Here is a 24,890-nt window from a genome sequence, read left to right on the forward strand (position 1 = left end):
GCTACCCATCCCCAAATCACTTTTTATTTTATATTTATTGTTTATTTTAGATCCCAAATAATATTCTTCATCTTGAGTGGTATCACCAACGATTATTTGGAGACTCTAGCCCCACTTTTCAATAAAAGCTATCAATGACCCCAATAATAATAAGCAAAAAGAAAGCACATTAAATATATTGTAAATATATTGTCAATATATTGCTATTTGTGTCGATTGTATCATAATTAAAGCAAACCGAGTGATCTCAGTTGAAGCGTCAAGACAAGTCTACTACCCACCCACCCTCCCCTAACTCCTGACCTGAAGCCTCTTCATATATAAATTCAGAAACTTCCAAGCCATATTTTTTATTCACAGGACTTTGGATAAAGATGCTGTACTCACGTCACCCATCCATTATTGTATTCAACAGATATGTATTGAGCACCCACTTACCAAGCACTGGGATAGATCTTGCATATACAATTTTGAGCAAAGACAAACCTAATTTTTTATGAAACTTACAGTCTAACATGAGAGACAGGCATTAGACAAGCAATTACACACATTTTATATATATATATACATATGTAATTAAAAACTTAGATAAGTGCTAATAAATAATAACCCATGTTTATTGAATGGTTCCTATATAATAGGCACTATGATAAATGTTTTATAGATTTTGTGTCATGTAAACCTCAACTACTCTATGAGGTAAGGATTATAATGATCATTTTACAGATAGGAAACGAAGACTCATAGAGGAGAAGGGAATTGCTCAGATCACAAGCTCACAAGTGATGCAGAAAGGATTTGATTCCAAGCAAGTCTAACTTCAGTAGCTGTGAGCTCACTGCTATCTCTACTGCCCTTCTCTCTGTGTGATGCATTTTAGAAAACTCACCTAGTCCAGGGAGTTCAGGATTGCTTGAACCAGACTACGCTGGGCCTTGCAATCTATTTCAACACATTTGACCTTCATCCCAACAGTGACGGGAAGCCATGGAATGATTTTAAGTAAAAAACAATATAATCAGATTTGAGATTTAAAAAGACACTCTTTCTATGGTTTGGAAAATGGATTAGAGAAGCAAGAGATGCTGTGAAATCAGCTAGGAGGTCACTGCAGAAGTCCAGGTGAGAGATAATGTTGTTTGGACTAGGACTGCGATAGAGGAAATGGATACAAATGGATACATTTCGAAGAAGCAAGGACAGGACCTTGTGGTGCTTTGGAAATGGCAAGGGAGGAAGAGGAAGATGAATAGAATGCTTCTTTGTTTTTAGCTTGTGGCGTTGAATACTGGTGGTGTCTTTCATGCAGAGAGGAGGCAGTGACTGAGGACCAGGTTTGGGAGAGCTAATGTTTTGGGAGAAGGTTGCTTTTGAGATCTCTCTGAGATTTACAAGTGGAGATGCCCAGTAGACAGGAGGATATCCATGTAAGGTTCAGAGGCCAGGTCCAGACTGGAGATAAAAGTGGGAGTGGCTGGCATGTAGCTTGTTGGAGTACTGTTGGGATGGGTGCTATCAAGCAAAGAGAGAGCTCTGGGCATGAAGACAACTTTATAACTTGAGGATTTCTGACATTGAATGACAGATAGAGGAGAATGTGCTGGAAAAACTAGCCTGAAAAAGAGTTGCCAAAGAGGATAGCGTGATGTCACAGGAGCCAAGGGAGGAGAATTTTTTACGAGGGAGGAAAATGACGATAATATCAAATGCCACTGAGAGGTTAGGTAACAGGAATTTTTAAAAATGTCCTTTGGATTTAATTCATGGTGGGCAGCACTCTTGATTTTTCCTATTCCTTTATCAGGTTAGATCAATTATCAAGTTAGACAGCAGTAAACTACATTAGTTTAACTTGAAGTAAAACTGGTTTTGCCAAATATTTTTCAGTGTTATATTCTCACGTTATATTAAGAGATAATGTAAGAAATTATTTTTAAAAATAACATTTTTGTACCTTTGAAAACATTAAAGACATAATTTGTTATATTAATCAATAATTTGTATATAATTATTTTCTTGAAAATATTTTCTTAGAATTTATACCAACAAAAAGTTTCTCTCCCTTAAGGAACTGGTAGGTTTCTTTTTATTAGACAAAGAAAGAATATAACCTAATTATATCACTTAATATATATTAAACATAGATATTTTAATATAACCTAGATATAACCAGGAAATTTAGAGCTACACTTAATAATGTAGAGATCTGACTAATTAAATCAATCTCCCAATATAGTACTTTTATATAGGTTTTGTTCTCAGACTTTATTTTTTTAATATTATATTGTATATGGGTATAAGTTGAAAAGTAATTCATATTTTTCAGATTAAAAGAAAGTATATAAAAGCAAGTTTTACATAAACATAATACATAAAAAGAAAGTATGTAGCCCTAACCGGTTTGGCTCAGCGGATAGAGTGTCTGCCTGCGGACTGAAGAGTCCTGAGTTCGATTCTGCTCAAGGGCATGTACCTTGGTTGTGGGCTCAATCTCCAGTAGGGGGCGTGCAGGAGGTAGCTGATCGATGTTTCTCTCTCATCGATGTTTCTAACTCTCTATCCCTCTCCTTTCATCTCTGTAATATATTTTTTAAAAAGAAAGAAAGTATTTAGCCCAGCTGGCATGGCTCAGTGGTTGAATGTCCACCTATGAACCAGGAGGTCAAGGTTCAATTCCGGGTCAGGGCACATGCCCAGGTTGTGGGTTCGATCCCCAGTGCAGGGAGTGCAGAAGGCAGCCAATTTGTGATTCTCTCTCATCACTGATGTTTCTATCTCTCTCCCTTCCTCTCTGAAATCAATAAAAATATTCTTTTAAAAATAAAGTGAATAAATATGTTAGAACAGTCCATACACTATATTCCCAATAATTTGGGGGGAGGTATCATAGTATAGTGGGAAGTCAGACACAACTAGATTGAAATCTGGCCCAGCCACATGCTAACGTGTTACCTTGACTCGACCTAAAAGGAGGTATTAATACACACCATATGGGGTTGCTTTGAGGAGTGAGGTAATATACAGAAAGTACCCACTATGCTTGGCACATAATAGGCTCTTAGCTGGTATTCTTCTCCAAAAACCAAACTATGATTCATGGTAGCATTTATTTAAACGGTAACATTAGATTTTTTAAATTATATCTTTTCTGTGGCTTGCCTTGGATGCACTGGCTCTTGCTGCCTTATTTGAATTTGTATTCCTAACACCAGCACATTTGCTGGCCTCTGGTCAATAGCCAATACAGGTTTGTTGAGTGAATAAATGCGAGAATGAGAATGAACTTGGAATGTTTTCACATCCATCTTCCTCTCAGCCCTCACCCTCCAGCCTTCTTCTCAGTACCATCCAAGTCCTCCCAGTCATTCAAGGCCCCTCAAATCCCACCTCTGTTATGAAGCTTCTGATAATTATAACTTGCACAAGCTGATCTTCTGCCTTCCACCCAGGTGATTTTCAAACTATTTTTAGCGACAGACCTTCCTTAATGGAAAAACCTTGTGCAATCTTAGTTTATAAAACAGAGAAAGGGAATGCCACACCCGTGTGCCCCACCCTTCTCTGAGGTAGAACCTCCACCTTGCATAGACTTCAAGTTACATAGAACACATCACCCTGCTTTATCCTTCAGTTGACCTATGTGTTCATAGTTCATATTCTTGTCGCCCCCGAGAAACTGTAAGGTCTCTGGAGGCAGGAAGAATGTCTTAACTCTCTTCCTATATTTTGTGAGACCTCATATAGGTGCTGAATCTGTTCTAAGTGCCCCAGAGGTGTTTGTTCTTTCTTTTGCTGCTTCTCCTTTCCTCTTGAGCTGGTGTTGAGTGGATTGTGAGCTTCCTGATTGGTACAGGAGGCCTATCAGGAGGGTCCTTAGGAACATCTTATAAGTATCCGGGTCTTGTGCAGGACAGTCATATACATGGTCATCTAGTTCTCACATCCCTCTGGGGCACACAGTAATATTCCAGCTGTACTATAGAAAGTTGAGGCATTGAGAATGTAAGTAATTTCCTTCCATCTCACAGGAAATAAATTTTAATTGGTATGTGTTTGATTCCAAAGCTCTGGCCCTGTGGTCTCTGTGTTTAACTGTGTTTTCTCTTTTCTTGGAAGGAGCCTTGTACCCAGATGGGACGTCTGGAAAGAACAAAAATGATGATATGGTTCCTCCTGGCAAAAACTACACCTATGTCTGGCCCGTGAGAGAAGAATATGCCCCTGCTCCAGCCGACGCCAACTGCCTGACCTGGGTGTACCATTCGCACATCGACGCCCCTAAGGACATCTGCTCTGGGCTCATTGGCCCACTGCTGGTGTGCAAGGAGGGTAAGAGGGTGCCCCCCGCCCCCCGCAACCAAGTAGGCTGTTCCCAGGTGTGATGAAAAGTGTGCATACATTTCAGGTCTTGTCTTGCCTACCTCCTTCGCTTCATGTGGAATGTGCCTCTTCTCCCAAACTTCCTATAAGATGGGAGAAATTCTTCTAACATAGAAGATCAGTCTGACACCACAGCAGGGGCAACAATTCAGACTTCTAAGGACCACCATGGCCTTCTGAAACATATATGCTTTATTTTTTTTAAAGAAAAAATAAGGACATTCTCTATTAATAGCTGTTAACACCCCACTGACACCATGCACAGGAAAATGAAAAAAAAAATGTCAAATGACCAGGAATGCTTTTGCTTCTTTATTTCACCCACATATTCACGCTGCTATTTCTTCTCTATTGGTTTGGTGTGTCTGTGTTCTGTCAATAAAGTTGACTTCCTCCCGGGAGGGGACAGATTTCCAAGTCTGCAGTTGTGAAGATTTCTGTCCTGGGCCTTTTGTTTTCGGCAGTTCTGTCATTTTCATTAAAGCCCTTCGCTGCTTGTAAGTTGCAGGTTACTCTTGTACATGTAGGTCTTTGACAAACCTCACACTTATGTGACACCATTGGCAGGAAGCAAAACTCATCTTGATTTAGTTCATTCTGAACCTTTTCCTCTTCTCTTTTCAATGTGTTTGACAGGTGTCCTGAACAAACAGTCAGGGACAAGGACGGATGTGGACCAAGAGTTCATCATAATGTTTACCCTGGTGGATGAGAATCAGAGCTGGTACCTCGATGAAAATATCAGGCATTTCTGCACTGAGCCTGATTCAGTTGACAAAGAAGATGCTGTTTTCCAGAGGAGTAACAAGATGCATGGTAGTGTCTCCCATGTTTCCAAATACATACTGGCCGCCTCTGTGTATCTGGTGCTACGAGGGATGCAAAAACACAGAAATGCCCAACCTAGTTTTCCAAGATTTGTAACTTAGTGATGAGAATGGTTAGAAAGTGATATGAAACATATTAACACATGACATACCAGAACCCGCAGCAATCTGAGAAGGAACAAGGCAATAGATATAAGCTAAATTGCATACGACAAAGCTATGGGACCACAAGGGGAAGGATTGATGTTATAATCAGGGAAGCATCAGGAAGTGACCCCAGAAGATGGGTGGCTTTAGACCGCAGAAGAAAGGAGAACAAATCACCATCCTATAAGAATCCTGGGATTTGCAACCTCTTGCTTTATCCAGGAACCATTTTCTAAGCAGCCGCTAAACGTCAAGAATGATGCTGTGCCCAGAGTTAAGTACCCACTTGTGAAATCATGTTTTCCCAGACATTCTTTAACTCAGCGACATCGATTGAGCATTCACTGTGTGCCATAAGCCCCATCTAATCAGTACCTTTTCTTTCCATCTTGCTGCTTGCTTTTGTCACTTACATTAGGTAGTTACTGTGGGCCAGGTTTTCTGCTCGGTCCTGATAGCTGTGAGATAAGTGAGACAGGGTTCTGGTTGCAGGGACAGAGTCAGCGGGGAAGGCAGATATGCAAATGAAGGATTGGGAAAGAGGTGGCTGACTGGTCCTGAAAGTTTGAGAGGCACTGTTTACTCCTGATCTCATTGTGCCCACACAGCAGCTCCAAGGCTGTTTTCTCGTGTGCCGATTACCATTTTTATTGAATGCTTTTCTCTCAAAAAGAACAATACCTTTCATTCCCTTCTGGGGCACAAAGTTATTACAGTCAGTGATCTGCGCTGACTTTCCAGCTGTGCTACAGAATGAATTACCAGGGTCCGTGGTTCTGCTCGTCTCTGCTGGGTAGTCTATTCCTCTCGTGTGCTTCTGTGTTTCAGCCCTCAATGGATACCTCTTTGGGAACTTCCCAGAGCCTGAGATGTGCGTTGGTGAATCAGTGTCCTGGCACCTATTTGGGATGGGGAATGAGATAGACATCCATTCCATCTATTTCTATGGTAACACCTTCATCAGCCGAGGGCATCGGACTGACGTTGTCAACCTGTTCCCAGCCACCTTCCTGACAACAGAAATGATAGCTGAGAATCCTGGGAAGTGGATGATAACCTGCCAAGTCAGTGATCACCTACAAGGTAAAAGGACAAAGGCCAGTGTAAGAAGCTTAGACTAGAACAATTAAATCGCACGGTCAATGGTGCTCATTCAGTGCCTGCTGTTATGTGTTATATTTAATTAAATATTAAATACATAGGAAAATGTACAATGCTTATGTGACAGCCTGTCAACAGATATTTATTGATCCCCTCCCTATGAACCACATGAGAGGTGATTGAAAGATATAAGGCCCTCAATCTATAGTCTGATAGTCACTTGCAAAATGACTAACATTTGAGGCAGAATGATAAATGCTTTTTGGGTGCCATAGTCACTTCTCTAGAGTGATCAGAGAGGCTTCCTAAGGAGTTGGCTCCTCCTCTGAGCGTGGAAATATGGGTAGGACTGAATAGATGAAGAAGGGAAGAAAGACTTTCCAGGTAGAGGAATCAGCATGAACTGGGAAAAACATGTTCTCTATGAGCAACTGTAATTAGAATAGCACATTTTTAGCACTGTCAAGGAATTTGTAGATAATCTGGATCAATCCCCCATCTTAGTCTTCAATTTCCTTTGGAGCATCTCTTTTTAAGTAATTGTAGCAGCCCATTTCATTTCTGGGCTGCTCTGTTAAAACGTCCTTCCTTATATGCAAAATCCGATGAAAGGTGTGCAGTAAACATTTGTTGGCTTAAATGCCTGCTGAATGACTTGGTCCTGGTTCTTTGGGACCACATAGAATAGGTCTTTACTCAGCTGGACCCATGCTTGAGGAGTGATGAGAGAGAAGTCCTTCTAGATCCGTAGGCACACTAGTGACATAATCAGTGATTTGGGAAGAAAACTATGATACCTGTGTGCAGAACAGTTTCAATGATGGGGATTCTGGCCACTAGATGCTAGTTAAGAAGCATTGGCAACATTAGGGTTACACATATAAAAGGCCTGACCTCGCATAGTGAAAACAAGGTTAGAAAAAGAGATAGACACAGAAGAAATAATGTGTGGTTAATTTGGATACTGACTAACCACATACAGTCACTGACAGTACAGGGATGCAACCTTCAGAGCTGCTTTGATAAGACATTCTTGTTTCCATCAACTTTAAGCAGCTAATCTGAGCACTAGGTCAGCTGGGTTATTCCAATTAAATTAAATTCTACAAATGTTGGGTTGATCAGTTAATAGATATCAGATACTGTTCAGGGAAGACAAAGATGAACAAGATAAATTTCTGATTCTGCTCCCCTCTCCCCCAGCTTTATTTTTTATTTTATTATTTTTTAAAATATGTTTTTATTGATTTTAGAGAGAAGAAAGGAGAGGGAGAGAGAGAGAAACATCAATCAGTTGCCTCCTGCACACCTCCCCACTGGGGATCGAGTCCACAACCCAGGCATGTGCCCCAACTTAGAATCAAATCGGCAACCTCCTGGTGCACAGGATGATGCTCAACCAACTGAGCCACACTAACTGCACCTCCTCCCCCCCCCCCCCCCGCACCTCCAGCTTTATTGATGTACTAGAGGGGCCCAGTGCACGCATTTGTGCATGGGTGGGTTCTCTCTGGGTGACCTGCAGGGATTGGGCTGAAACCCGCAGTCCAACGCCGCCTGCAGCTTCTACCTGCTGCTCCCATTCATCCTGGCCCCATTGTGCCTGCTGTGGGCTCATGCCCAATCAGTCCAGATAGGGAGAGGCTCATGCTGCTGCGCTCGCCAGCCATGAGCCCTGCATTTGGTGACCTCCCAAGGGGAGTGGCCTGCGGGATTGGGCTGAAACCGGCTCTCCGACATCTCCTGAGGGGTCCCAGATTGCAAGAAGGCGCAGGTCAGGCTGAGGGACCCCACCAATGCACAATCGGGCCAGGGAGGGACCGTGGGAGAGCTCCAGGGCATGTCCGGGACATCTCTCTCAGTCCTATTGGCCGACCCCAGCAGCAAGCTAACCTATGGGTCAGAGCATCTGCCCCTGGTGGTCAGTGCATGTCATAGCAACTGGTCGACCAGTTGACTGTCTGCCCCCTAGTGGTCAGTGCATGTCATAGCGAGTAGTTGAGCAGCCTTAGCATATCGTTAGCATATTATGCTTTGATTGGTTGTTCTGCCATTTGGTCTATTTGCATATTACCCTTTTATTATATTGGATGATCAACAAATAGGAATTGTATATGTTTAAGATATACAACTGGATATTTTGATACATGTACACATTGTGAACTGATCACCACACTCAAGCTAATTAACATAGCCATCACCTCACATAGTTACCTTTTGTGTGTGTGCTGAGAACAGTTAAGATCCCAAGGCAGTAGTTCTCAACCTTCCTAATGCCATGACCCTTTAAGATAGTTCCTCATGTTGTGGTGACCCCCAATTTCATTGTTACAAATTGAACATAATGAAATCATAGTGATTAATCACAAAAACAATATGTAATTATATATGTGTTTTCCGATGGTCTTAGGCGATCCCTGTGAAAGGGTCGTTCGACCCCCAAAGGGGTCTCGACCCACAGGTTGAGAACTGCTCAGTACAAAGTTTCTATGATGCAAGATGAACGAGTTCTAATAACAGCATAGCCTCTACAGTCAATAATACTGTAGTGTGCTTGGAATTTCCTAAGAGGGTAGATCTTAAGTGTTCTCAACACAAGATCCCTACTCTTAAAGGGTCTCATGCTATTAAATCTAAGAAGAAACTAGTTTTCAAGAAACTAGCATTAGCAGCCAATCTTAGTAAGATTGCTAAGCTTGGCTAGCAGTTGTGGACATAAACTGGTGTTTATACATTACTAAAATACAATATGTTCTAAATTGTCCATACCTTCAGAAAAAATTATTGTGAAAAATTGGAAAATACATACAATTCCATTTTTAAAATCAGTAATCCCATCTAAAGATAATGGCATCACATTCTGATGAATATCCTTCATCACTATTTTCTAGACCTTTATACTAAATGCATATGTTATTTATAAAATACTGCCTACTGCCCGATAGCTTACTTTTTCCACTTATTAGTATATCAGAAATATATTTACATGTCAGTGAATATAGAGTCACTTCCCTTCCAATGCTCTTTATAAGCAGATTACAATTTATTTAACCAATACTCTATTGCTTAACATTTATATTTCCCCCCATTTTCTGCTTTTATAAACCATACTGGTAAACATCAATTTACAGAGAAGTTTATACTTTTGTCTGACATTTCCTTAGCAAAACTCTTGGATTTGGAATTCCTGGGTCAAAGAGTTTTTTTTTGTTTGTTTTTTAAGCTAGGGACATACATCACTATATTCCCTTTTAAAAATTGTTACTATTTACTCATAGTGTGTGAGTATTCCCTTTTCCATATTCAAATGTCAACAATGGGAATTATTTTTTATAGCTTTTACCAATCTGATAAATGAACAACAGTGTCATTGATTACTATTAAGGTTAAACTTTTTATTCCATTTGTTTGTGAGCCAATAGTATTTCTTTTGTAAATAACCTAGTTATGTTCCTAGAACATTTTCCATTGGGAGATTTACTATTTTTTTCTTATTCATCAATATTATTTACATATTAATTGTTTGTCATATGTGTAAAAATATAGCCCTGCTGACCTTTTATCTGTTACTTTTTAAAAATTTTAAGTGTAATTGGTATATAATATTATTTTAGTTATATTAGTTTCAGGTGTACAATATAGTGATTCAACATTTTTATACCTTACAATGTGATCACTCCACTAATTCTAGTATTTGGTCTGTCATTGTGCAAATTTATCAGAATATTATTGACTGTATTATTCTCCTTAATCTTTTCATCCATCCCCCAACCCTCTCCCCTCTGGTAACCATCCCTTGGTCTCGGTTTCTATGAGTCTGTTTTTGTTTTGCTTGTTTGTTTTATTTTGTTTTTTTAGATTCCACATGTAAGCGAAACTATATGGTATTTTCTTTCTCTGTCTGTCATTTCATTTAGCATAATATCCTTTAGGTCCATGGAAATACCAAGAAAATACCATAAGGTTTCATTTATAATGGAATATCACACAGTGATAAAAAAGAACAATGTCTTGTATTTATCCTTTATTTTTAACTTTGTTTATGGTCCTGTTTTCTGTACAAAAGTTTTAAATGTTCGTTCATGAAGTCAAATTGATTAGTTTTTTCCTGTATGATTGCTTTTGTGAGCAGTTATACCTTGGCTGACGGTTTTCCTCTGTTCTGCAGCTGGTATGCTGGGGCAATACAATGTTGGTAACTGCAAAAACAGTATTTCTCATCCCAAGATGAAGGGTGGACAGAGGCGCTACTTTATAGCAGCTGAAAAAATTCTTTGGGATTATGGTCCTGAAGGTTATAACAAATTCAGTGGTCTTCCCCTAAATGCCTCTGGCAGGTAAGCTTTTTTGATGGTGTTTCTGAGCTTCTCATTAAAGCGGTTTCTGTTGGCCTTTTCCCTGAGATCTCATTCATATTCCCAGCACTGCTCTTATGAGCACATCTTATGAGATGACATAATGATACCACTTAAGGAGTTCTGAGCCCTGCATATACTGCTGAGAATTGGCAGACTATTTATTGCTTCACAATTTTCTGGCTAAATCAAAACACCAGATTCATTCATTCAGTCATCAGACATTTCTTGAGCACCTACTATGTGCAAATTGCAGTGCTAAGTGCCATGAGCAATACTAAGCTGACAGAGAACAGAACAAAGCCTCTTTGTACATATGGAGCAGCCCGTTTTGAAAAGGGAATAAGACAGGACTCTTTCAATGGAGATGAACTGGCAAGGAAAGTTACCCTTTTTGGTTCGAGGACAGCCTGATATAAGCCTTCCTATACAGTAAAATGCCATTTTCCTTCCAAATCTAGCACTAACGTCACCTCTTTAGTGAGGCCTGCCCTGATGAGTCATAATTGGTAATTTTCTCTCTTGGCTCCCATAGAACATAGTATTTTCAAAATGGAATCTAATGGTTTATTAAGTGGTTATGGATTCCTATTACTTCTTATTGTAGAATCACATGCAATGATGTTTGTGAAAGAATTTAAAAATGTACATTGCAATACCAAAAAGTACTGCTATTACCCTCTAATCCTTTTTATGTTTGGGGGAAATGTTTTTTTAAAATTCTCTTTGTGATCAATAAGATACCCTTTGTTTTTTTTCACTCACTGTCGATTTCATTCATTCATTCATTCTTCCACCAAACTGCTGCTACACTTGATCCTTGTTTAAAGAATGTGTGAACCATATATGAAAAACTGTGATATCAACATTCTCTACTGACCAGTATTTCTCCATAAGCAGAATAATGAGAATTAGTGTTGAAAATTATGTCTTAGAAGCCTTACAGAATATGAAGCACCTTTTAAAATCTGAAGTTAGATTAAGCTGCATTCAATCGATATTTAATGTAATAAATGAAAGCACAACATACACTAAGTGACATGAGGGATGCAAGAAGATCTCAGACCATGTCCCTACCCTAAGGTGGAGAAAGAATCTGTATGCGCAGAAGAGAGGTAACAGCCAGTTACAAACAGGAGTGAGTTGTTCAGTCAGTTCTCTGGGCATTCAGAGAGAACTAAGAGACAGGAACCCTATACAGAGGAGGCGGGACCTAAGCAGGGCCATGAAGAAGGATAGAATTTGTTACACAACAGTGAAATTTTAGCTGTAGGGGTTCAGGCAGCACCTTCTATGCAGGAGAGAGTGATTAGATCAGAATGACTGCAGAGGGGATATGCATAGGTGAGTAGGCAGTTACATAGAGAGAATTGGGGCAAAATAAACTGGATATCAATTGCAGAGGTCCTTTACCCCTCATTTGATTGGCAATTGGAAGCAAATGACAATTTTGAAAATGGTATTTGACAATGCAAATGGCCATTTTGGAGATCAGTGTTGCAGTAGTGTGTATGCTGAGAAAAAACGGAGTGAGTCCATGTGAAATAGAGGATGGAGTTAGAGGTTCATGTAATGGTCCAAACACAAGGTGATGAAGGCATGAACTGGGTCATGGAAATAGAAAGAAAGGAAAGAAAAAGATGCAAAAAAAAGGTGCTGAAAAGGAAGGGTGCACTAAAAGGTTACAAATAAACAAAATAAGGGGGGGTAGTAAACAGCCTGTGTAACTGCAAGAGTGATGGTACCATTGACAGAAATAAGATAATATAGAGTTAGTACTAGTCAGAATGTATAGTATTATATTTCACAACTTTGAAGGAGTATTTCATGTATGTAGCTTATATAATAACTCCATTAATTAAACGACTTGATTAACTAGACACTCCATTCCTTAATCAGGCCAGATACCAAAGAGCTTACGATATGCAGAGATATTCATATTGACATCAGCAAGAGAGAGAGGGTTGCTTATTCTGCAAAGAAACCAGTTAGCTCTTTGTTACTTTGTAGGACACCATTCTGGGACTCCAGTACTGGTAAGTAAGGAGTTACCTGTGCCTTCTTCGGTTGCTGGACCTTTGGGGAAGAAAGTGCAGTGGCTAAGAGAGAAATGAGCTTGCGCATCATCCAGCTTCTGGCGACTTTTAAGGCTGGTTGACTATTCCTGGGAACTCTGTTGAAGCCTGTTTTGTTGTTTCTTGAGAGATGGGTGGGTGAATGGGCTAAAGATCATAAAACCAAACTCCATAATGAAGGCAATTGGTGGATATCAGAGATGTGTTCTCAGTCAGGTTCCTACTCTTTCCACAGTGACTCTGAGCTCTACTTCACACAAGGGGACAACAGAATAGGAGGAAAATATTGGAAGGCTCAATATATAGAGTACGTTGATGCAACTTTCACTCGAAGAAAGAGACTCTCTGAGGCAGAAGCCCATCTTGGAATTCTTGGTAGAGTAAAATCATCCGGCCTGTTTTGAATGGGGGAGGGGAGATGTTTTAGCAGGCATGTACATCTACTTGGAATGACTCTTCTTCTCTTGCCTATATTCACGTTTCTCTATTTTCACCCTCTTCTCTCTTCTCTTCTTGATATTTTTCAGGCCCAGTCATCAGGGCAGAGGTGGGAGATACCCTGTTAGTGACCTTTGCCAACAAAGCTGACAAAGTCTACAGTATTTTGCCCCATGGCGTGGTCTATGACAAGGCCTCTGATGCAGCCCCAAACATAGATGGTAAGTCTCAGCCTAATCCTAGGGAGGAAACAGGATGAGTATGCAAAGGACTTAGAACTGGACAGAACAGGTTCAAATCCTGGTCCCTTCACTTACCAGCTCAGTGAGCTTGGGCAATTATTTCTACTTTCTAAACCTTATTCTTCTCACCTATCAAATGCAGATAATGGCACTCAACTCACAGGGCTTTGGGAAGCAATGCAGAGAATTCAGGACGGAGTCTGGCCCACAGTAGGTTCTTAGAAAATGTTAATTCCTTTTTTTTCCCCTTAGTAATGTAATAATTTCACAGCCACTTTCACAGTCACCCCCACTTCTTTAAGGTGAATAACTTTTCTGCTGCAGGTTACATGGAATTCTGTGGGTGAAGGATGAGGGGGAGATGTTTTGTTCGCATCAAAATTTTACACATGGTTTTTGCTCCAAATCTACCAAAAAAATATTTATTTTTTTGTTTATTTATTTTATTTTACTTTTTTGTTAATCCTCACCCAAGGATATTTTTCCATTGATTTTTAGAGAGTGGAAGGAAGTGGAAGGAAGGGGGAGAGAGAGAGAGAGAGAGAGACAGATGTGAGAGAGACACATCGATTGGTTGCCTTCTGCATGCCCCAACCAGGGCCTGGGACCAAGCCTGTTACCAATGTACCTGCCCTTGACTGGAATCGAACCTGGGACCCTTCAGTCAGCGGGCCGACACTCTATCCACTGAGCCAAACCAGCTAGGGCCGAAATATTTATTTAAAACCGTATTATGTGCTTATCATCATCGATGGCTTCTCCCCATCACAGAGTAGGCGACACAGGCTCTCTGTATGTAAGGAAGGCAGCTTGTGCCCAGCGGCTGCAAGAAGTGTCCTTCCCTTCATGACACTGCTCCTGGGAAACTCCGGGTCTCCTCAGAAGCCTCCTCCATCCCTGCAGCTGACATCATGGCTGTCTGGGCTATCTCTTCATGTCCCAGTGTGAGGCCAGGCCTATCAGAGCTGGCTTTGTGGTGATGATGAGGAGGATAGAGGACAAAGGAATGGAGAGAGAATTCCTCCTCCCTAGGCCCATCCTCGCCCTCCCTGCTGCAGTAGCTCCTGTACCTGCACTTTCTTCCTTGGTTAAATGCTCACAATGACTTTTTGTATGTGTCCAGAAAAAAATGTGACAACCCAAATGTCTATATTTTCTATTGTTTAACTCAGCAAACTTATAGGGCACCTTTTTGCAAAGTCCTGGACAAGATGCAGAGTGGCTCCGTCTAGCAGGAGAGATTCAATGTGTTCATTGCCATGTAACGTGAGGATTAAGTGCACTGTCTTTAGAATTGAACGGCTCTGGGTTTGGATCCCAGATCAGCCTTGCAGCCTTGAACTTTTCTTGTAGTTACTTGGGTTATTTCCTAGTTCAACCTTCAAGGTTTTAAACTCTTTAAAGATAGGCCTTTTGCTTAACTTTTTGGGATATACTTTGCTGGGCCAAATGTAATATATTCCACATAGAAGGCACTCAGTAATATTTTATGGCTACATTTAATTGCTAAATGGGCAGCTACCACATTTTAAATATATGCTAAACCTGGTATTTGAGTAAGAATAGCATCTATGAAAATAATAAATGTAATCTAGAAGACAATCCTTTGATAGAAGCTTCTGTCTCATGAAACAGAAGACTGTGGCAGCAGCTTCCCTCGGTAGATACGTAAGCAAAACCAACTGTCCTTCTGCAAAACATATCAGAGAGAGACACCCTGGGCTGGGAGACCCAATCTGACAAGTTTAATAATGTTCCTGGTTGTTGCTTCGAGTAATTGTTTCATTTGTCTCCTCAGGATTTGTGAAACCAGGGGCACATGTTAAGCCGGGTGAAACCTTCACGTACAGATGGACAGTGCCTGAAAGCGTAAGCCCCACAGCTGCTGACCCTCCCTGTCTGACCTACCTTTACTTCTCAGCAGTTGAGCCAATCAAGGACACCAGCGCTGGCCTTGTAGGGCCGTTGCTAGTCTGTAAAAAAGGTGCTCTCAATGCTGATGGCACACAGGTAAGTCAACAAATGTTACCAAGTTCTTCTCAGGGTTGTATGTAAGAAAAAGCAGTAATACGGTTAGAGATCAGATCATAATAAAGAGTCGGTTACAAAAAGCAATTTCCCCCTCTTCCTCTTGAAATTGACTTCTACACTATGGGAATTTTATTTTTTTGGTAAATTTACATCTGACTTTCCTGCGTTACAGATGCCCACCCAGAAACCCAGGATTTCTGCTTGTTGGCTGGGGTTTGGTGGGTCTCTCCCTGTGCATTGCTTTGATTCTAGAATCTTCTGAGGTTGACATGGAGTACAAATTGGGATCCTTTCTTCTTGGACAAGGTTACTCAAGCCTGGCCATCCATTGGAATCACCTGGGAGCTTTTAAACATCTTTTTTCACGTGTTCCAGACCAAGCCATCAGAATATCCAGGTGATTCCAATGAGCAGCCAGGGCTGAGTGAGAACCACTGTTAATGCCTCACTACTAACTGGAAGTTAATCACTGTGGCTGAAAGGACAAGAAACATGTACATAACTTTTGGCAAGTCCCACCTTAGAGGCTTGGATGTTTGCACTGGTTAGTGTGGCAAAACATAGCATCCCAAGCCGTGTCTGCGTGCTATTAAATACATTGATGAAAAGAGGGAAGTCCAGTCATTTAACCATTTGAAATGACTTCACCAATCAGAAATAGCAAGACTATTTATTTAAATGGTATATTTTATAATGCTTGCATTGTATGGACCCACTTCTGGGCTCAAAGGAACTGCTAGGTAGAGGACATAAAGTGTCTTGGTCCGCCTCACATTCTCATTTCCCTGTGCAAAGGACCAATCCTGGAAATGTCTATTGGAATTCAGTGTGTCCCTGGCCCTCTGAATGGCCCTCAATAATGCTGTGCAATAAGACTGAATATTTATAGCGAACCCCAACAATCAGATAAGGTGAAACAGAATGACTATCCCTATTTTAAAGCTGAAGGAACTGAGGCTCAGAGACGTTGAATGATATCCCAGGAAACACACCTAGTAAGTAGTGATAGTCAGCAGAATATGCAACTTTGAGCATCCAACTTTGATCTTTTATCAATACACTACCCTGCTTTCTATTAGCTAAACACCTGAACCAAAAGCATAGTGTGCCAGAAACATTTTGTTAGGTACTTCTGATTTTGTCCCTGTTGCATCCATTCAGTGGTAACTTTGAGATTTGCTAGAAGCATCTTATATTCTCTGGGAGTTGTTACCTAAGCCAAATACCATTTATGGTCAGTCCAGTTACATAAAATCATGAAAAAAAATAATGGCATTAGAACCTAGGCCTGCCTGTTTCCATACCCATAATCTTTAAAAATATACTTGTCACCCCTTTGCTCACCTCAATTTTTTATATTTTATTGTGAAAAATTTCAGGCCTACATTGTTTCTTTCTATAGCCCATTATCTTAAACTCCTGCCTGCTGAAACACCAGGCGATAAAAGCAGTTAAGTGTACAGGTACAGTACAAGCGTAAAGCAAGCAGTATCCATATCTTCCATAAGGTGTTAGGAAAGCATCACAGAGATGCGAGAGCTAAGCTGGCCCTTGAGGCTGCATTAGGGTGGCAGACCATCAAAGTTAAGGGTACATGCATGAAGGACAGAGACCTCCAGAACACAGCAAGTTCAGAATCGTGCAAGAAGCTAGGCCTCTCTTTGGTCAAAGTGCCAGGAGGGAAGGGCCAAGAGATGAGGCAGTACAGGCAGGCAGGGACCAGGTCACCGTGAGTTTAGGTTGTATTGTCCAGTTTAAGAGGGAAAGAGACATGAGCAGATGGCATTGCTGAGGAGCTCTCTGGAGCAGGCAGCAGTTTGAAGGGTGGACTAGATAGGAGCATGTTAGGGAAAGGAGACATTGAGGGACAGAAAATACAGTCACCTCTCTGTTTCAGCTTTAAAGAAAAGCATATTCCATCAATTCGAGATGCTGTGTGGTCAGATATGCTCAAATAGAAGGATTAGAAGTATACACAGTGGGAAGTAATCCATAGTCCCTTCAAGATCAACTCAAGTTAACATAATATAGCGAAGTCTCATGGAATAACTCAATTCATTATTTCACTCACAAATATGTATTAGGTGCCTGCTTTTCCAGACTTTTTTTTTTCTGAGCTGAGGATACAGAGAGGAACCTAAAATGTTCCTACAAGGCCTACATTGCAGCGAGAAAACAACGAAAAATATGTTTATAAACAAAATATAATTTAAGGTTAGAGATATGTGCTATGAAGAGCAAAGTAAGGTAAAGGGAGTGAGTTTGAAGGCAGGGTAGAAGGTGAGTGACTGTTTTAAACAGGTACCAGGGAAGGGCACCCTGAGGAGGTGACATTTGTGCAGAGAACTGGATGGAGTAAGGGAGTGACCCAAGCAAAACCTGGGAGAACCTTCTAGGCAGTGAGAACAGCACATGAAAAGGCCCTGAGGTGGGAATGAGAGAGGTTGGTGTAAGCATGGCTGCAGTAAGCAGGGGGTGAGTATGAGGGCATGAAACCAGGGAGAGAGAGAGAGAAAGAGAGAGAGAGAGAGAGAGAGAGAGAGAGAGAGGCTGAGGCCATGGTCAGGAGAATAAGACAGTGATGACCAGCTGACAACAGCAGTACTACAGGTAGAAAACCTTATTTCCTACGTGGGGAAGGAGAAGGATATAATGTGAAACACGAATTTTGGGGGAGTGTAATAAATTTATCAGAATCATCCTCAGAATCCTGATTTACAAAATTACCCCATCCATCTATGGCTGATGCTGATTCTTGTTTACGTCATGTTAACTTTGAAAGTGAAACCGAGCTGAGAATGTCTCCAAGCTGTACTCTTCATGTATTCATTTCTTTCTTCTCTGTAGAAAGGAATAGACAAGGAATTTTACCTACTGTTCACAGTCTTTGATGAGAATCTGAGTAGGTATCTTGATGAAAACATTCAGAAGTTTACCCTGCGTCCCTTCAGTGTTGACAAAGAGGACAAAGAGTTTGTGAAGTCCAATCGGATGCATGGTATGAAAAATGACTTTTCCCCTGGAAAGAAAAGGCGTCGTTGCATTTGGAGTGAAAACGTTTTAACTATCTTAGTTTTTGGTGTCTTGGGTATTGTTCTTGGATGAGTCAATTAGTTCACGGCTTCAGCCTCACAAGGTATAGTGAACCCTCACTATCTCCCAGAGAGGTTGTGACCTTAAGTAACACTTCTAAAACACTTTGTCAGCCTTAGATGGAGCAACACAAAATTAGAACTTGCAAAGGTCACAGTGCATCTAAATTGTATAAAATCACTGACAAAATGCCCTCCCTTGGCTTCCTGATAACAGCATTAAGTCTGATAACCCCAGTGATAACTGGAGGTAATCACTATACAGCAAAGGAGCTCTTATCACATTGGATGTGTGTCTGTCTAAAAGGTTAATTTGTAAAATTCTAGCCATTCCTATTCCAGATCTTCATGTAGGAGGAATTACTTAATTCACCTTCCCTGCTAGAGTCCAAACTCAAATGCCTGCTAGAGTGTGCAGCCAAAAAAAAAAAAAAGTGCCTAAAACAAACATGGTAAGATAGATAAAGGTGCTAAACTGCTTGTCTTAGGACCCAGGATAACATCTATTTATTGCCTTTAAAACATTATGAGAAAATAACAAAGCAGCCCTTAATCTCCCTCCCCCACAAAGAAGTCCAAGGTTCCAAGAGACTCACCGCAACTAGCTCACAGACTCCTAAGGTCCCGGATGCTCCATTCCAACAGAGTTCCCTCTTGGACCAATAGAAAGCATGGAGTAACGCATTTTCATTATCATCTTCTACAAAAAGCTTTGTTATAACTCAATACAAAGTTTGTTTGCAATCTGCCTAGTAGCCAATAAAAAAACTAAAACTGGAAATGAGGAAACATAGCAATTCCTTAGTGGAGAAGGTAAGTTGCAAATGAAATTTATCATAAGAGAGGCCTGTATATAGAAAACATTCAACAACCTCATGGGCCATTGTCAAATCCAGGCCCATCTTGGTTTGGCCATGTGAACATGTTTGCATATTTTGGACATGCAGACTGTGTCATTTTAAAAGCAAAGGCAAGGAAAATCATGTATTTTAATTTAAATTTTACATTAATTATGAATTAAATTACCTCTCCAGTCTTGCTTGTATGGAGTGGGAGGAAGAAAGGTGGCAACAATACCAAAGAGAAGCTACCTCACATGGTATACAATGCTTTGCGTTGCACCTATTCTATATATTCAAAGATGTTTGCTGAATGAATGAACAAATGAATGAATGAATGTTTCAGAAAGAGAGACATTAAAGTAGAGTTCCCGGGCAAGAGAACATTTTTACCAGCCAGCCAAGGACTAAGTTATTACAATGATATCTCTTTGATATTCAGTGGACAAGATTTAGATAATTTATTTTCAGAGCATGATCAAAGATTCTTTTTTCAGAAAATGAGATGTTCCCTCTCAGAAGCCCCAGGGCTTCTTGGAATTTCCACTAATAATCTTAGATATCTGAGGAAAATTACCAACCACCACTGGTTCTGAGACACAGAAATAAGAAGTAATTTTGTTTGAGAATGGGATTATAACAGAAGATCGTGCAGGGTATAGCAGTTGTTTCTTCCTACGATGGGCATTAGTAAGGAGTGGGGCCAGGGATGGAATTTTTATCTCTCTAATGGACATCAAGCATGAGACATAATTACGTGCAGTTGCCCCTCAGACAGTGCTGTTCAGTCATGGCATTCATCCCCGCCCCCCCCCACCCCCACCCCCCCCCACCGCCCCGCGCACACACACACAGAGTGAGAATGTGCTTTGTAAATTCTCTATGCACTGCTCCAGGTAGCCACTATCAATACATTGGGGTTGATGTAAAAGATAAAAAACAGTTTGCATTTTTGAAGATACAGGTGGTATTCATATCTAAGTAAGAAGTACTCTAAGTTCTTTCAATTATTTTACTGAGGTAGGAAATGTTACCATAAGGCAAACTTATTTACCCAAAGACTACCTTCTTATAAACTTAGTGTTCCTCTTCCCCACCACCCACCCCCAAAAAATTCCTCTCCACTGATACAACAGCCAATATAATGTCAATTAATTGCAAATCTTTCAAATGATGCAGGATCCATGAAGTCAGTAAAGGAATATCTAATATCTTCTAGAATCAAATGCAAAGCATTGACAAATAAGGATCTGACAAAATTATATGAATTAATAACTGAGAGACATTTTACAAGGGAGATGACAGGATAAGAATCTCAAAAGAAAATGATTTTCATATCAAGAGTTTTAGAGAAGCCCTCACTGGTTTGTCTCAGTGAATAGAGCGTCAGCGTGTGGACTGAAGGGTCCCTGGTTTGATTCCAGTCAAGGGCATGTACTGTGGTTGCGGGCTCGATCCCCAGTAGGGGATGTGCAGAAGGCAGCTGATCAATGTTTCTCTCTCATCAATGATTCTAATCTCTATCCCTCTCTCTTCCTCTCGGTAAAAAATCAATAAAATATATATATTTTTTAAAGTTTTGGAGAAGACTTTGGGGAAATTGGTAAAGTCCAAAACTAAAATTGAAAATGAAAGATATCATGTTAACCATCAAACAATCTTATCAGAAAAAAGGATACCAGAACACAACCTGATTTATTCTTTACTGATTCTTATAATTCACACATGCCCTTGTGTATATGTTGTTACATATAACATTTTCACAGTTTTCGTATATTTTTATTATTCATTGTTCATTTCAGTTTCCATTTGAAATTGATTCACCACGACTTTTCCCCAGTACTATTATTCTCTGATAATAAGGATCTTCTGTACAGAGTTTGAACACTTGAACACCCCACCCCCATGCATACTGAGAAGCTTTCACTAAGATGATGTGTTTTCAGTATTTCTACAAAATTATAATGGGCTCTGACTACGTCTTTCCTTCCATTTAGCTATTAATGGATATATGTATGGCAACCAGCCAGGCCTTAACATGTGCAAAAAGGATAGAGTTTCCTGGCATATGATTGGAATGGGCACTGACACCGACATGCACGGAGTTCATTTTCAAGGCAACACCATCCACCTTCGAGGCACTCACCGTGACACCCTGGCCCTGTTTCCCCACATCTCTACGACAGCATTCATGCAGCCGGACTATGCAGGTAAAACTTGGCAGAGCCATCTCAGGTGACAAGTTTCTATCTTTAGGCATATACTCTTAGGGTCGTTCCTCAGAAGACATTCGTCAAATTTGGGCATTTCAGGGTGTGTAGAAAGAGGTACAGTCTTGATTAGAATCAGAGAATCCCATTTTATTCCAAACATGTAGCATAAAGGAAAAAGGAGAAGCGTCTAAAATAACACCCACATCCACAAAGCAGAAGTGGAGTCCTCTAAATGACCTCGCTGCACAAATCCTAGAAGCACGCTCTTGATTCATATCCATGAACAATTTAGCCCCGAGAAAGAATACAGTTTTTCTCTTTAACCACAGACATCATTTTAGTTGCTGCTCTGAAGCATCTTACCAGGTATGGTCAGCCCAGTGGGTGCTTCTAGGTTATGGACATGGCCTGGTCTGCCTTCTCTAGAGATTGATAATTTCCCTTTTGATGACTTATTTGGGGGCTTTTCTGTTTTCATTCTGTTGGGTACCCTTGGTTACCCAGAGGATAAGCTGCACTGGGCCTGAAGTCCATGGAAGGCCCATTGGGGTGCCTGCATGGCATCTCTTCTTCTAGAGACTCCTAAGCCAATTAAATACTCAAGGCACTTTTATAAGAGATATAGAGCAATGCATGGCAGCATATGCTTGCTGTTGCATGAAAAGTAAGGATAGCAAGTGCTGTGGGCTTTCAACATGTTTCTACACCTAACATTTCCTTAGCTTTGAAAAGAAACCAATATGCTACTCAAGATGAGTACTTGCCAACTCTGCCCCCTTCATGAATGGATGTTTACTTCTTTAATTAACACTGAAATTGCAGTGTAGGTGCCTCCTGGTGCCATTGATTAAGAAATTGAGGTTTGGGCTTCAAAACTTTTGCCCAATAATTGCCTCAGAGTAGGAGCTCCATAATCTGTGCCTTGTAAACATCTAGTATTCAGCCTTTCTATATTAATATAATTATTCAATTATAAGTCACCCAAACCAAGGGATGCCTTGGGCACAATGATTTAAAAAAATATATATATACTCCAAAACCAAAAAGAGGAGGGGAGAGAATTGCCAAATAGTTTTAATCCATTGAAACAGACATTCAAAGCTAGAGCTGGCTGGGATAATTTTAGAGACCTGGCTACTTATTACATGCCATGAGTATTACTCATGTGCTCTACAGGCTTCTAAAGAGCTTCATGACAATGGTTTCCGGTTTATGTTTGGCTCTAAGTATAAATCTGTGACTGCTTAAAAGCTTGGTCATTTCACCAATTCCTGTCCCTCGTCTATCAGCCAAAAAGAGTGCCCCAAACATGGGCACAGTAGACTATAGTCTGCAACTCAAACATTTTCTTTTTCTTTGTTTTAAAATCACTCTGTTGAGGTATGATTGATATGCAAAAAGCTGTACGCATTTAATATCTACACATGAACTAGTTTGGAGGTAAGTATACACCTCTGAAACCATCACCACAAACAAGGCCTTAAACTCCTCTTTGTTCTGGGAGAAAATAATTCCTTGACTATTGAAAAACATGATGAACACAACATATGCAGAAGCTCTTTCCAAGCCTGTCCTCAGAGGTGCTTTCCCTTATGGTTTCACAGTCTCTTCTGCCGCAACCTTTTGCGGCAGGGGTTCAGGATCTGAAGGAGGGGCTGACGCACAAATGAAAATACTATACAAGAAATATGAATTTAGAAGGCATGGGGGGCCGGGTGGAGACCTCTCGCTTGGAGAGGCACACCGAAACCTGACTTAATCTGCTTTTTATTCAATTTTAGATACACATCTTGCCCTCAGTAAAGCACTGGCAAACAGGTAGCAGACATACCGTCTCTAAAGTCAATAAAGATCAGTAAAGAACAGTAAGGTTCAGTAAACATTTACTTTGGGCTATTAGGTCAGGAAATTGCTTCGAGCCACCACTATCTCAACACCAAACAATCGGTGCTTAGCATCAGTCTGCTAATGCCCAAGGTCCATGGGCCTTCCTCATTCCTTGGTGCACTCTTATGACAGTATTAGGAAAGCGGTGGCTTCCCACACTCTTCCTCATGAAGGTACTCACCAGAGGCTTGGAGGTTCTAAGGTGGCCACTGAACCAACAATTTTTTCTCATCCTGAAGGGATAATTTGGCAGTATTTAGACATGTGTAGCATGATAAAAATTCTCTCTCTGCACCATAGATAATGAAAGCTACAGTAATTACTCACCTCTAAGAACAGATTCTACTAGAGGAAGAGAAGATTTATTGATCTAATCATTTTACTAACAGTAAATATCTTCCAACAATTTTGTTTTATATGATTTTATGGTGAGTTCAATTAAAATATATCTACCTGATGCTAATACATCTAGAAAATTCAGTTTAAAAATGACATAATCTCAATCATACATGATTGTTGGCCCTAGGTGGGGAAATCTAATTGACTTTTTATTTTTTATTTTTCATCTGGCATAATGTAGACCTATCATTGGTAATGAGAATTTCCTTCGCTCAAAGGCTTAATGAAGTAGTATGTTTGGCTTTAATAATACCTTATATGTGTATGGTGCTTTATAGTTTATGAAATCCTTTAGGGCAAATACATGGCTTCAAAAATGTGTCCTCATTGAACTTTGTCTAGGATATTAATCTTACAGGTAGTTAGTTCTGTTTCAACTGGGCTGGGCTAAGATAATCATCCCCAGCTGCGATCTTCTAAGGGTGCCTATCTTCTAATAGGTGCGCACAACAGGGAAGACCCAGAGAAATCACTTCTCGGCAGCAACTTTACAAGTTTTATTTTTTCTCTAGAGGCCTGGTGCATGAAAATTCATGCACTGGAGGAGGGGGTCCCTCAGCCCGGCCTGCCCCCTCTCACAGTCTGGAAGCCCTCAGGGGTGGGAGGCGACCCGGCAATCAGGGGAAGGCGACACCCCCATCAAACCTCTGCTGCTGCCACTGCCGGCAGTGCAAGCCTGAGCCTCAAGTGGCCCTGGGTGGCTGGGAAGCCACCATCGAGGTTTGCCCGCGCCTTGGGCCCATTCTAAGTGGCTGGGCAGCCAATAGCTGAGGCTTGCCTGCACCTTGGGCCAGCTGTAGGCGGCTGGGGGGCTAAGGGCGGGTCTGGCTGCACCATGCACCTGCCTCCCCCTCCCCCTCCCCC

General features: G+C 40.8%; 1 protein-coding gene across 1 annotated transcript in view; it reads left to right on the plus strand.

Moving 5' to 3' along the window:
- HEPHL1 (hephaestin like 1) overlaps positions 1–24,890 on the plus strand; it is a 60,237-nt gene that overhangs the window by 17,436 nt on the left and 17,911 nt on the right. The window contains exons 3-11 of the mRNA XM_006092770.3: positions 4,117–4,329; positions 5,017–5,196; positions 6,183–6,437; positions 10,624–10,792; positions 13,121–13,260; positions 13,413–13,544; positions 15,364–15,575; positions 18,444–18,594; positions 21,525–21,737. Coding sequence (XP_006092832.1) covers positions 4,117–4,329; positions 5,017–5,196; positions 6,183–6,437; positions 10,624–10,792; positions 13,121–13,260; positions 13,413–13,544; positions 15,364–15,575; positions 18,444–18,594; positions 21,525–21,737 — 1,665 coding nt within the window. The remainder of the gene's footprint in view (positions 1–4,116; positions 4,330–5,016; positions 5,197–6,182; positions 6,438–10,623; positions 10,793–13,120; positions 13,261–13,412; positions 13,545–15,363; positions 15,576–18,443; positions 18,595–21,524; positions 21,738–24,890) is intronic.

This window comes from Myotis lucifugus, unplaced genomic scaffold (genome assembly GCF_000147115.1).
Source record: "Myotis lucifugus unplaced genomic scaffold, Myoluc2.0 scaffold_104, whole genome shotgun sequence".
In the NCBI taxonomy this organism is placed as follows: domain Eukaryota; kingdom Metazoa; phylum Chordata; class Mammalia; order Chiroptera; family Vespertilionidae; genus Myotis; species Myotis lucifugus.